Genomic DNA, 14,238 nt, shown 5'->3' on the forward strand with positions numbered 1-14,238 from the left:
CTTCGCGTTTTCAGTTTCCTCAAATGAATTGAAACATTGCACAATTGTGTATTAACAAAGGAGAAGCTGAGGTTAATTTTGATATTTTGGGCCGATATCGATCCATATTAACCACCTCAAATGTCCATAATTGTTTAATTTTACAGTCTGGGATGTAATTGATAAAAAATAAGTGAGAGCACTGATGCCCTTGTAAGGCAGCTCATGGCCAAGGTAAAAGATTTTCGAAATTAGGTCAAAGTTTAGTTAATTAAGTTTCACTGTAGGGGATTAAATCATGGTCTGGTCCAGTGCATCTTTCTCCTCTCCTGTTACACCACAAATAGAAAATATACAAGTTATCCAAAACATTTTTGACCTGCCTTTCTCTAATCATCCTCCATCTTTGCAGAAAATAATGTAAGTTGAAAGGGACTCAGTTTATAACATTACATAAATGTTGACATGCAGACCCATTGATTTCAATAGGGGCACCTGTACTCCTACAAGTAAGAGCCTCGGTTGAAATCTTTACGCTCGCTACATATGTGCTGCCAAGTCAAAAGCACCTCACTGTGAACCTTTAGCATGCTGGAGTTGGGGCTCCTGCATCTTGACAATGAAGCATAACAACCTGATTTGTTGAAATAATACCATAAGGAAAATTGAGTAAGGTTAGGTTTTAAAAGCATTGTATGATAAATAATCTCTGTAATTTCAATGAAAAAATGTAACTCCAGATTAAAACTGAATTTATTAATAATAACACTTTATTTTACATCCAAACAGCTGTAACTTCACATCACACTTCACCATTCTTTCCCAGACCATGGATCTGGGTGCAATGTACGTCCACCAAAGAGTTTGCTCTTATTCAAATGACTGTCCATTTTGTCAAATACGAATCGCCTCTCTATATATTTACTCACGATGAAGAGGGGTGGTATAGCTAAATAGAAGGCTATCAGGGTTCTTTTTCGTTGAGCTGATGTCTGAAATATGAATTGAAATCTAATAAATATATTACCAATCATCAAAATACAAGACCCTTTCATATGAACCTTGGTATTAGGTCCAACAACTACATATCTATACAATTTGATATTTTGTACATAATGTTACATTTTGTATTTAATTTTATATTAGTTCTAACAACTACATGTTAACACTTGATATTTTGTATAGAACATTATATTTTTAATTTAATTTTATATTAGATCCAACAACTACCCAGTATATGTATCACCTGATATTTTGTATAGTTTTATAGAATGTTATATTTTGAAATTAATTTTTAATTTTAATATTAATGGTACTCAGAATTTTGTAATGAGAAACCTTTATAATGGAAGTGTACATTTCATATTTGATACCAGTCTTCATACCAAAATACATCTGCATACATCATGTAGGTGAGCATTTTATTTTATTATGAAGACTTTCTATGATGCTTGGTTAGATTCATATCGCACCTTCTTGTGAAGGGGATAACTTAAAACTATTGCTTTACGGAATCCTTCAAATAAGATAAGCAGCTTTTTCAAAGATAACTTAAACTATGGCACATAGCAAAACAAGTGGGATATGCATCCGCAGTAATTTGGGCTATATGGACTGAAATCGCTCTGATTAGTGAATAACCAAGTACAGCACTTGACTAGAGATACAGGGGTCCTGGGTTCCATCCAGGTCCAGCCACATATTTTCATTATGTATTTATTAATTGTTTCAATTAAAACTTTATTCCCTCCTCCTTTTCATACTACAGATCCAACCCAGCTTGTTATGTAATTTCCTTATTTAAAAAATAAAAATAACCAACTGAAAATTTCTCAGGATGCTTCCAAAATTATAGACTGCCTGAGTGAATGCCTGGATTTGTTGTATTTGGCCCCGGTTTTACAATTTACACTTTCTTCTGGTTCATTGAAGGAAAATATGAAAAAGTGTTTAACAATCTTGTCAAAAATTATTTGCAAGGTGTCACTGAATATTTTCTGATAAGGACTAATTGTTTAGATTGAAACATCTGATGGTCTTGTGCGCTGAATGTGGTAGGTGCAGCTTTATATTCATACAACAAGCTCTGTAAACAAGTTAATTTAGTCGATGCCATTATTAATTCTTCCAACTAAGTATATTTATAATTTACATGTATATAGGGTATCATACTTAATGTAAACATACTTATTTTAGCGGAATAATCATATTTTAGTGTCTTTTGGCCTGCTTCTTATTTGCTTTGTTACGTACAAGCTAATTATTAAAACTAATACATGTTAGTGTTAAAACTCTAATGCACTTCATGACTGCACTAACCAGTTGAAGCAAAATGCAGCATGCACAATTTAAGGAAAAAATTCAAAATTTATATCCAAAACTGAGCATAGATATCATTCAAATGAATCTTATAATGACATACCAAATGTGTAAAGTTGAAGTTAGGACCAGGCATGATGCTACTTTTTCTTCTGTTCCTGTAATCTCCTATCTCTTTCTGCCACTTTAGCTTTAAAAATCCTTGTACGATTCAAATCGTGAAGGATAAAGCCAGCTGTTAATGTGGGAAAGATAACAGCTAACTTATTCTTCTTTGCAAATTGTAGAGCTTTGTTCAATTTCATCTGAAAGGAAAAAAATTCAATTTCTTTTCAACGCAAGGTCACAATGGTCACACAGTGACAACTATCAAAGTAATAAAAATTTCACAAATCTTTTAAGAATATTGGCAACATAGAGAACACTGACTATCCTTCAGTTGTTTAAAGCACCATGTGCACATGTACAGGGTTACATATAAGACTAATGTTATAAAACACTTGATATACCTAGTCCCCTGAGGACCGGAAGTTGAAGAGCCGCTTACATCAAACAATAATTACAAACTTTTTTTTTAATCTGAAAACAGCATTGTATTCTTTAAAGTATAGTTTAACTTCGAAAATATGATAGGGTATTCTAAAATATATCATCATCAACTTTTTGGATTATGCTTTTGGTTCTTTATGTTTTATGGAAGACCGCTTACACCATTTCAGTTTTGTTGACATCATGGAGGGCATATTTGAAAATTCAAGAGAGAGTCTATGAAGTTTTCTTCCAGTTTTCACTTTTGTAAAGAAGGTAATGCCAGTATATTGTTTTTATGTTTAAAAATTGATTTTTCTCTCATATATTTTTACGGTTAGACTTCATTGTTTTGCAGAAATATTGAAATTAAATGCAATATTGAAAAATCTGTGCGTGTTTAGACTTGTTCTACATCAATGCATAGTGAAACCAGGGATTTATATATGTTATATGCCCCATTTTCAGAATCATTTTTGTGCATATAATTCGAAATTAAAATCACGCTGATACAGATCATTTGACATTTCAGATTATATACTGTATTACTGTATAACACGTGCAGAACTAGCAGAAGAGTTCAGTCATCATGATCATCATTATTGTTTATGAACATGTGAAAGATTTATAATATGTTTTACGGTGTGACCGTTGGGGCGAGCGCAGTTGTATCATCAAATAGCTATAGCAGCTTACACTTGTAACGTTGATCCGCCTCTTCAAACGTCAAACCGCATGAGACACAGTCTAGACTGTGACATATCACATGACGTCGGAATTTACGGAAACAGCTGAGCGTCTGGTTGAACGAGACTAAAGATCTTGTGCAATAATAAATGAAATACATTGTAGAGTAGATGTAATTATTTTTGTTTCTTTTAAGCTCTCTGCAAAGAAAGAAAAGTAAACATATCTCTTGGTAGTGAATAATTATCCTTGGTCTTTTGTATGTTTTGTAAGAATTTCGCATGGAACCCTGGTAGCGAAGGAATTCTGGGAATGTTGCACCAGAAAATTTGCCTGACGTATGTACAGATTTCATTCCGAATTTACTCTGTTCTTACACGTTAGTCTATTGAGCTTGCTTTGCGAGCGGCGCGAAGCTGCGCTCGCTATAATTTGGGTTCCGTCATTATCAATACAGTCAGTTCATGTTTAGAAAAGTTGGGGTTTTTTTGTTTTGTTTTGTTTTGTTTTGTTTTTTTTTTTTGCATGGTATCATTATCAAATTAATTTGTAGACGGTGCGACCTTTGGGGCAAGTGAACGAGCTCAGTTGTATATAAGTTAATATGTTGATGTGCGATTTTGGGCGAGTGCATTGTTCACTTAATTTTAAGATCTGCCTCTTCAAACCGCACAAGACATTTGGAAAGTCTAGACTAAGACACCACATGACATCGTATGTTAGCTGCATTTCCATAAACAAAGTTTGAAAAGTGCAAAATTTTAACGAAGAACTGTAATCTACTATCTGTATGCAATATCCATTAAATTTAAGTTAGTTTATTACTTATTGCAAATCAGATTTAAGTACACATGCAAGCACATTAAATTTTGTGAATTTTTAGTTGTTACCTCGAGAACGAAGTTAGCAGCGAGAACAACAAGCATTGCATTGTGGGTCTTGAAGTAACTGTGAGAAAAATTTCATTTGGATCAATGTGCAAAGTCTGAATTTTCCCTTTGCCCAGGTGTTGTCGTTAGAGCTCATTGCACTCACTATTACTTTCATCTGCCTCTCAAACTGCACAAGAGATTTGGAAGGTCATGATGTCATTTAATAGCTGAATTACTATAATGTAGCCTAAAAAAGGACAATTTTCAACAAAGAATGTTTAAACTAATATCTATCTGCTTAGTAAACCACCAGTAGTGATTGGTATGAATTGTATGGAATAGAATCATGAGTTCCTTGTTTGGTTGAATTTTCTTTTGCCCAGTATACTGTTATCACATATATTAAATATATGCATACTTTTCAAATACACAAATGAATAATTATTTTCATTAAGTGAGCAATAATATCAGTGAAGTCAGAAATTATAAATAAAGTCATGATGTCAAAGCAGTTAGAACATAGTGCAAGTCAGTATTAAAATACCTTATATACTCGCCTATAAGTCGGTTTTTTGGCAGTTAAACTTTGGTCCAAGACTCTGTATCTGACTTATACGCGAGTTATAAAAAGATTGATATTTTAACATGTCACTCCCTCTAATTTAAGCTTAAAAAATACAACCGACTTATAGGCGGACCGACTTATAGGTGAGTATATACGGTAGTTATTTTTGTATCCCCATCTGTGGTATACTTACACTTGATGTTTGATTTGGAATCCTTGCAATTTACCTGAAAGAAAATACAGTCAAACCTCGTTATTTCGAACTCGAAGGGACCGAGAAAAAAACTTCGAGATATCCGAGGATTCGAGATATCGAGGGTAAAATACTTAAAGAATAAGTGGTTGGGACATGCAAATCACTTCGACATATCCATGGTATTCGAAATATCAGTGTTCGAGATAACGAAGTTCAATTGTATTGCCTTAAAAATATTTTTGGAAAGAAGAGCATTGGTCAAAGAACACTATTAGGTTTTGATATTGTATGCTTTGTAAGTGCCTCATTTTAAAATTTAATGCAGGTATGATTCTTCTGCAGATTATAAATAAAGATGGATGACGAGTTTGAGTTCACAGATGATGAGATCAGAGATGAATTATGTAAGTTAGGATACAGGAGTATTCCTAATGAAAGGCTTCTAGAATTTAAAAAAGGTAAGGTTTTTACACATTCTACTTTCTTGCATCATTAGATAAATCCAGTTCTTTTATATGTACAGATAGCTAATAATGATGGTGAGGTCAACATGGATTATTTCTTTTAAATTTCAGATTTACGAGTACTCATACAGCATGAGAGAAGCAGACTTTCAAGGGACACAACTCTATCCTCTCAAATTCAAACAGATGCCTCCGACTCTTTCTTAGGTATGATGAATCAAACTTTAAAATAAATTCATATAGACTCTCTCATATTGCCTTCTTCAGTTTCATGACATGCTAATAGACTATTGAGGGGAGATGGAACAAATGTATGTTTTTGAAACAGATTGAATATTAGTAGGAGCAAGGTCCTCAAATGTGCTTTGGCTCATGGGTCTCTTGTTATACTTTGTATGATTATTTGAATATGTATGGAAATTTTCAAACTAGGTAATAATATTCCCTGAATCACACTGTTTTCATTTACTTTTGTAGGTCCATCACACAGACAACCAGAAAACACCCTGCCAGGTTACTTGGCTGCAGTAAGTGATGCTGTAGATTCCTTCATATATGCGAGGAATTTATTATCATGTTATTTCACCAGAAGTACTACTCACAGAATAAAAAATCTTGCTTTTATATTTAAATTGCATAAATGCCCCCCCCCCCCTTCACCCCCCTCGGGTTACTTGGCTGCAATAAGTGATGTTGTAGATTCCTTGATATATGCAAGAAATTTGTTATCACTTTATTTCACCTGAAACACTACTCACAGAATGAAAAATCTCACTTTTATATTTAAATTGCTTAAATATGTGTGAATAATTTTCAGCAGCAGCCCACATGCAAATTCATGTTCTTGCGATTTGACACCTTGCGATATTAAGTACTTGCGTGAAATAAGGAATCTATAGTATAGTCACACAGGTTTTTTATAAACACTGACTGATGAATTGGCATTTACATTAATCTGTATCCAGTACTGATTAAACTGATTCATAAGGAAGATGATATAGCAAATATTGGATTCTCCCTCACAAAATTTATTGATTTATAACAAGCTTTTACTTTAAAAAAAAGGATATCAAAATAATCAACATTTTTAGAAGATTGCTGTAATTTCTGATATACATGTAGATATAACTGATAAATATATTACTTGTATATGATAGAGATAAAAAATACTCATAGTGTATGTCAGATTAGGGACATTTATTACCAACTTCTGTAAAGGAATTTAAGTGAATTTAACCCTAATGGATTATAACCGTGCTGTGACATGTCTAAGTAAGATGTGATATTTACTTGCCAGGAGAAGGAAAACAGACCTCGGCGGTACGATTATGGGGATCCCATTATAAGGAAGCCCCTCCCTCCTCAACCAAATCAGGTACGGGGAGATTTTGCCTTATACGACAGTCGCCTCGACACAACAAAGGATGACATGTCAGGTTCAGAATCGGGGAGTAGGATGGTGAAAAGGAAAGTGCTCAGGTCAGTAAACATAATAAGCATGGTTGCTCAGAAAATTTCAAGTAGGCTTAGATCAGATGAGTGGGGTCCATTGAGATCTAATACTGTGGTGAAAAGAGAGAAGTTACACACTCATGATATATTTCCAGTTTACAAAAGTAATATAAAATTCCATTTGTCTTGTGTATCAACTAACAAGTAAAATTATTATGTCCTTGATGATTCCCTTAAATACACAAAAAAGAATCTAAAAATATTATTTTTTAAAACCTTATTTTTTTAAAAACTTTATTGCAGAAAAAGAACAGATGGATCAAAAGTAATAGATGAATCATTCACAGAGAGTGAAACAGGTGAGTATAATAACCTGCAGGCATATATTAAAATCTGAAAAAAAATTTACCAAGAGAAAAGTTATCCACATGGCTTTAGAATGAATTTCAACATGAAACATTTTATGAATATAGGAAGTGTTCTGGACATCAATGAGAGACTCCGACTTCTGGGGATTGACACAGACAGACCACAGACAGCCCCTGCTGGAGAAGTATACACAATCTTCATACTGACTGTAGATGTTTTAAATTACATTAATGTAGCTTTAACGTCAAATGGTTAAACTTACACTGTACATAGATGTACATGCTTTGATTATGGGGGAAAAGCAGCACGTTATGTAATTGTTCATCTCAAAGAATTACTGAATTGCAAATAACATATTCTTTTCTTTCATGCCTACAGCCTCCATATCGTCTTTCTCCAGATGACCCAAGACCTGCATCAGGTATGTCTTATCAGGGACCTATATACTAACGGGATAGGCAACTCCTTCAGCGCCATGTTTATTTACCCAAAACGGCACACACAACACTGCAAGTTTTTTGAACTACTTTTTTTTCCAGTAAAAGGCTTGTTTTCTGATTAATGTAATCTGTTCTTTTCGTGTATCGGAATGGATATTTAGTAAATTTTAAAGCACATATCATTAAATAATTTAGATATTAAGTAAACAACCACCAAAATCGGCGATTTCTCGGAAATACGGCCGATCAGGGGCACGCACTGATTTTTAAATAAACGTAATTACTTCTAAGATATTTGATAGCAAAAGAGATATATTTAATTAAAATTGACTTACAAAATCCCGCAACTTACGAGGTATCGCAAGACTTGCGAGAGTTGCCTATCCCGTTAGTATATAGGTCCCTGGTCTTATGTCAAACATCACAGATTATTTTATGTTTCAACAGTGAAGATTTATAAAATAATGGCTTTTCAAAATGCAATTTCTTCATTAAAAATTTTCAGTACATTAAGTATTAGTCTCCCTTTTTTGTACTGGAAAAAAAGGGGGGGGGAGTAATTTGTAAGTTAAACAATTGGTTCTTGTTGCCAATTTGATAATGGTTAGTTTTCAAGTTTGAATATGATAAGGTCTTCCTGTAAACAAATGATGTACTGTTCAAGTCTATGAAATGACATTGCAGTTATTTTGAGGCCATCGGAACATCCCCACACAAGAAACATACGCAAGTCTGACCCTGTGGCTCGGTACCAACAGTTCCGTCAGTCCTGGAGTCAACAGCGAGCACCGGGAGAGAAAAAGCACAACCAGCTGCGGTGGAACATCAGGGAACAAATGCTGGCACAGGATCAGGTTGTAGAAAAGGTGAGATGTCGATGTAAAATTTGATAGCAAACAGTATATGTATAGAGTAATTAAAATATTTGGTTATTTTGGCATGGTAATGCAAGCACAACACACGTCAGGGTTTAGAATTTTATTTATTGACATTACTATAAACATGTATGTTTTTTTTTTTTTTACTTAATTTTAAATTGTGTGCTTTTTATATTATTTTAAATGAATTGTAAGCTCCTCTGTAATAATTAGATTCCTATTAAATTGATATTATTTTCAGAAACCTCAAAAGGTATTTGTTCCAAACAAGTATGTGGTACCAACAGATAAGCAGAGGAAATCTCTCAGGTGGCAGATACGTATGGACTTAGCACAGGGTCAGATGCCAGCCCATGGCTTCTATCATGAATACTGACAATGATCTCAAGTGTTACTGCAAGGATCTGTGACTGTCTCCTTCCTGTTGTCTATAGAGTCTAGCAGAAACATTCCTGGTTTGTCGTACCATCCATGTTAAATGACCATGAGACATTTTGTTTTCAAATTTTATAGATCTTTTTTTTTTTTACAGAACCCTTTTCTTAAAACCTAGTATGTTGTAAAATTTTCTTAAAACCTAGTATGTTGTAAAATAGATGATGTATATTAAAAAAGTGAGGGTTTTTAAAAGTTGAATTTGCATGGTACTTTTTATCATGTACATTCTCATATAAATTTATCAATACATAAATATTGTAAATAAACTCCTTTGAAAACAGCTGATTGCTCAAGCATCTTATTTTCTTTGCTATAGGTGATAAAAGAAAGGAAATACACCTGAAACAAATAAATGTGGACATACTTTACTATTTGACTCTATCTTTTCAAAAACCACTAGGCTAAAAAATAAACAGGTATATGAAATATTACATACACATGTACTGGTTTAGTGAAGATTTAAGTTTGGTAATTGACTTATTACCTTTGGAAATTAATCTGTACAACAAACCATTTGCTCAGTGTTCAAATAATATGGATTGCTTCCCTGAAACTTGAAAGGAAATATACATTCCTACAGGTGTTTAGTTCAGGTTGACCTAGTATGTTATAAGGGCATTTCTGTATGAATGAGCTAATTAAAATGCAAGAAATTAAAACGTTATTACAGAAAAGGTTTAAACTCCATTTCTTATTACAAATCTCTAACATGTTAAATCCAATATTAATGCACATTATGACATAATTTTTTTGACATCAAAGTTCTTTACTCCTCAAAGAAGTCAACAAAGCAACTTCAGCCATATAGCATATCTTACTTAAATTTATTGAAGCATTGTATAATAAGGAGATCCAAATAGTTGCATAATCCTATGCATTATCTGATCTGACCAGAATTTAGAAATATGCATTTTTAACTGGGTTTTCCATAGGAAAATCTGGTTATTGAAATGGTGGGTGGGAGACTGCCAAAAGGGTACATGTTTTGTCCAGACCTCCTACAGTTTTCAAGATAGGAACTTTTTTATTTTGCAGATCAATTATACATGTATCATAAATATGCATAGGACTTGGAGATTGATTATTTATGAGAAAATTACCAACTATTGAACTTGTCATTTTTTATGCAAAATATTGCATAGGGTACATCATTTGTTGGGATAACTCCTCCGCCAGTTTTCAAGATAGAAACATTTTTATTTTTTCAGATCAATTGTATATATATCATCAATGTGCATAGTACTTAAATTTTGATGTTTGAAAATTTATGAGAAAAATACCATAATGTCAATAGCTCATAATATTTGTGGATAACACCAACATGGATGTAGAGGTCAGTTGATTATGTAACCAGTATCTTTTGGCTGTAAAACATAACAACAATATCGTAACAAGTACTCATACAATATCACATTTACAAGTATAGTACAAAAGTATGTAAAAATATATGTTGAAAAAAATCTGTTTAAAGTCAAGAGTTATTCCCCTTTACACAGTCATAATCATGTACAATATTATATATTTCATAGATTTACTTCAATAAAATAAATTGAACTGGATAAGAATATTTTACTTCAAAATATGAAATATAGTACAATGTACTTGGTGCTGTCGATGAAATTTCCTCACTCATTTACTTGTTGATACAAACTATTTAAGATTAACTCTTTTATAAAATATGAGGCACAACAATGAAGGATAAAATTTACAAAGTTACAGGTTGTATACAGAGTGACAACATTTTTCATATTTCAAAACTTTTTAGTTTATTTTCATTAATAAATTTCATATTACAATGAAATCAAATTACATGTACTATGAAAAATATTTATTATTACAAGCATTATTTCCTCTTCATGTCATTTGAACAAATCTGTAAAGGATGACTGCACTTAACGCCTGTTTTTGGGTCCTTTTCGGTTGCTTCTGTTGCTTTTATATCTAAACCTTATCTCACTTTTGTATGTTTATGAAAGAATACTGTCAATTTGGAACCACATTTAAATCTTAAAATGATTTTAGACTGTGATACAATAAAATGATTCAATGTTCTTTGTCCTTACTGCTTTCCAAATATAGTGAATTTACACTTACCTGCCCTTGATTGAACATTAGATATGCATGAGAGGTGGAGCTAATATTGTAAGAATGGCTCTAAAATTAGACTACATAAATAACAATGACATGTTTTGAAAAGCGAACGTGATCACTCTTTCCAATCTCCCTCTCCATTCTGTATAGCACAAATACACTTCTGACAAAGGTTTCAAAACGAAATTAACAATATGAGCACATCAATGTTATTAAAGCAAATTTATATCAATGCCAGATGACTTAACGTGTTCGAACACAATGTCCTAGTTAGCACATCACATGCTTCCTTACAAGTCACGTGACGGAATTTAGTATTCACAAAGTTACCTGAGGTAAGAAATCACGTGGTGAATTATAATATTCAACATGTCACAATCCTTGGTTACAACACAGAGAGCGAATGTAAGAAGAAGCAGTTTTTTCTCTTTTTAACCATGAGCGCATGTTTGTCTATTAATCTCCTTTTGACACATTATTATTTATGCAAATATACAACTACTGTTAAACGTAGAAAAATAGACAAACGTGCGCTGACTATGTATAAAGTCAGTAAATAAGTGGGCGTCCTCATTATCGAACGGAGATTCAAGAAATTGTGATGACCCCTGCCTTTGAAAACAGCTTCGAACTTCGTAAATACACACTTTTATTAAACGTAATTACATAAAGTTGTAGATTGGATGTTGACCATTCTTGCAATGAAAAGAAAAATGCTTGTTTTGAAAGTTTATTTTGTCGCAAATTCCGCATTTCCTTAAGTGCAGTCATCCTTTAATTTTTAACCTGCTTTAAAGTAGGAAATATCCAGTTACTGAAATTGCCAAAAGGGTACATGTTTTGTCCAGATAACTTCTCCTACAGTTTTTAGGATGAGAACATTTTTGTTTTGCAGATCAATTGTACATATATCATGGATGTACATAGTACTTGGATTTTGATTTTTGATCATGAGCAAAATACCAGCTGTTGAGCTTAGTCATTTTTATGCCAAATAATGCATAGGGTACATCATTTGTCAGGATTATTCCTCCTACAAAGTAAGTTTTTATATGGCAGATCAATTGTGCATATATCAGAGAAGTGCATGTTACTTTTTAAGTACATGTCTCTGTAAGAATCAGGCAAAAGGTGAATCACGAGGGTTCTCAGAATTCAATGATTTTCCACACATAGATTTCTCTTGTGCTATGAATCATGTATGCAAAGTGAAAAGTAACAAAATCAACAAAAATGCTGAATCAGCAAAAAACACAAAACATGCCTATCTACCCATGTCTAGTACAGATATATCTCAAAAAATTTTTTCAATGTAATGCATTGTGAAAACACTTCAAATGTTTATCTTTACGATAAGAATGAAATAAGAAGAACTTCTTAAATATTCTCAATCAATTTTAAGCCCTAAAGATTAGTGATTTTTTTGTCCATTCACATGGAAAATTGACTGGTTGCTAGGGAAATTTCTTTTTGTCATGTTTCCATAGTAACCATGACCCAAAACTTTTTTCACTTTGCATACATGGTTCATAGCACAAGAGAAATCTATTTGTGGAAAATCATCAAATTCTGAGAACCCTCATGATTCACTTTCAAACATACTTTGCCTGATTCTTACAGAGACTTGCACTTAAATTTTGATTCTTCATCATTTATGGGGAAAATACCAGTTCTCGATTTTATTCATTTTTATGCAAAATATGTTCATAGGGTACATTGATATTGTTAGGATGTCACCTCCTACAGTTTCCAGAACAGAAAGTTTTCATAATTTACCGGGATATGTGAGAAATACCATAACTGTTTACACAAAAGAAAGCCTGGTTTGCTGTCATATTGACAGCTTTCCCCTTGTTACTATGTTTCAACTCAGAACTTTACAAAAAGTAACATACCCCGGTAACAATTGAACCACTTGTGAACCCTTCTATAGCTTATCTTTAATCAAACGAAACAATGAAAGCAGTCAATAATAAACACATTTTATTTGCAATCTTCACTTTAGTACTGGTCATATCTTTTATCCATAGTAAACTTGGTATCTCGTCTGTTTCTGTGTGAATGAAAAAGTAATTTCTGCTCAATCTTTTCCACAGCAGCAAGTGTCAGTACTAAGGTTTCATGTTTCAACATATCACGCACATTTAATCCTGAAAAAGAGGAAAGACAGGTCTTATTATATTGACCAAATTTGCACTCGTGAACATCTAAAACAAGAGGCCCATGGGCCACAACGCTCACCTGAGTAACTTTGGCCTTGCTGTTTTTCACCCGATTTCCCCCTTGTAATACCTATTGTGGCCCCGCCCTACCCCAGGGGTCATGATTTGAACAATTTAGAATCTACACTACCCCAGGATGCTTCCACATAAGTTTCAGCTTTTCTGGCCCAGTGGTTCTTGAGAACAAGATTTTTAAAGATATTTTCTACATATTTCAATGTAAAACTTGGATTCCCTATTGTGGCCCCGCCCTACCCCTGGGGGTCATGGTTTTTACAATTTAGAATCTACACTACCCCAGGATGCTTCCACATAAGTTTCAGCTATTCTGGCCCAGTGGTTCTTGAGAAGAAGATTTTTAAAGATTTTTTCTACATATTTCAATGTAAAACTTGGATTCCCTATTGTGGCCCCGCCCTACCCCAGGGGTCATGATTTGAACAATTTAGAATCTACACTACCCAAGGATGCTTCCACATAAGTTTCAGCTTTTCTGGCCCAGTGGTTCTTGAGAAGAAGATTTTTAAAGATATTTTCTACATTTTTCAATGTAAAACTTGGATTCCCTATTGTGGCCCCGCCCTACCCCTGGGGGTCATGGTTTTTACAATTTAGAATCTACACTACCCCAGGATGCTTCCACATAAGTTTCAGCTTTTCTGGCCCAGTGGTTCTTGAGAAGAAGATTTTTAAAGATTTTTTCTACATATTTCAATGTAAAACTTGGATTCCCTATTG

At 33.4% G+C, this 14,238-nt stretch overlaps 2 protein-coding genes and 1 long non-coding RNA gene across 3 annotated transcripts in view; 1 reads left to right on the forward strand and 2 right to left on the reverse strand.

Moving 5' to 3' along the window:
* Window positions 1-714: 714 nt before the first annotated feature.
* LOC133200161 (uncharacterized) lies at window positions 715-2,854 on the reverse strand. The gene is made up of 3 exons (XR_009722893.1): window positions 2,808-2,854; window positions 2,402-2,603; window positions 715-971 (listed from the first exon to the last, which is right to left on the reverse strand). It is a non-coding gene; the product is annotated as an uncharacterized LOC133200161 (long non-coding RNA).
* Window positions 2,855-3,029: 175 nt separating this feature from the next.
* Window positions 3,030-9,372, forward strand: LOC133200165 (centriolar and ciliogenesis-associated protein HYSL1-like). The gene is made up of 10 exons (XM_061335934.1): window positions 3,030-3,102; window positions 5,489-5,604; window positions 5,722-5,817; window positions 6,088-6,137; window positions 6,908-7,089; window positions 7,366-7,421; window positions 7,536-7,615; window positions 7,810-7,852; window positions 8,556-8,737; window positions 8,991-9,372. Exons 2-10 carry the CDS (start codon window positions 5,502-5,504, stop codon window positions 9,123-9,125), a joined length of 927 nt encoding a protein of 308 aa, XP_061191918.1. The 5' UTR covers window positions 3,030-3,102; window positions 5,489-5,501; the 3' UTR covers window positions 9,126-9,372.
* Window positions 9,373-13,244: 3,872 nt separating this feature from the next.
* The window catches only part of LOC133172148 (large ribosomal subunit protein uL4m-like), a 7,437-nt gene continuing 6,443 nt past the window's right edge, over window positions 13,245-14,238 (reverse strand). Inside the window, exon 9 of the mRNA XM_061306987.1 lies at window positions 13,245-13,428. Coding sequence (XP_061162971.1) covers window positions 13,280-13,428 — 149 coding nt within the window. The 3' untranslated portion in view covers window positions 13,245-13,279. The remainder of the gene's footprint in view (window positions 13,429-14,238) is intronic.

The sequence above is a fragment of the Saccostrea echinata genome, unplaced genomic scaffold (genome assembly GCF_033153115.1).
Source record: "Saccostrea echinata isolate AGI-Se365-2 ecotype Australia unplaced genomic scaffold, CSIRO_AGI_Sech_v1 ptg000002l, whole genome shotgun sequence".
NCBI classification, from domain to species: domain Eukaryota; kingdom Metazoa; phylum Mollusca; class Bivalvia; order Ostreida; family Ostreidae; genus Saccostrea; species Saccostrea echinata.

Coding starts and splice junctions, on each gene's coding strand:
- LOC133200165 (XM_061335934.1), top strand. CDS start 5,502: ATGGATGACGAGTTTGAGTTCACAGATGATGAGATCAGAGATGAATTA. Junction 7,616..7,809: donor AGACAGCCCCTGCTGGAGAA/GTATACACAATC, acceptor TCATGCCTACAG/CCTCCATATCGTCTTTCTCC. Junction 8,738..8,990: donor AGGATCAGGTTGTAGAAAAG/GTGAGATGTCGA, acceptor TATTATTTTCAG/AAACCTCAAAAGGTATTTGT.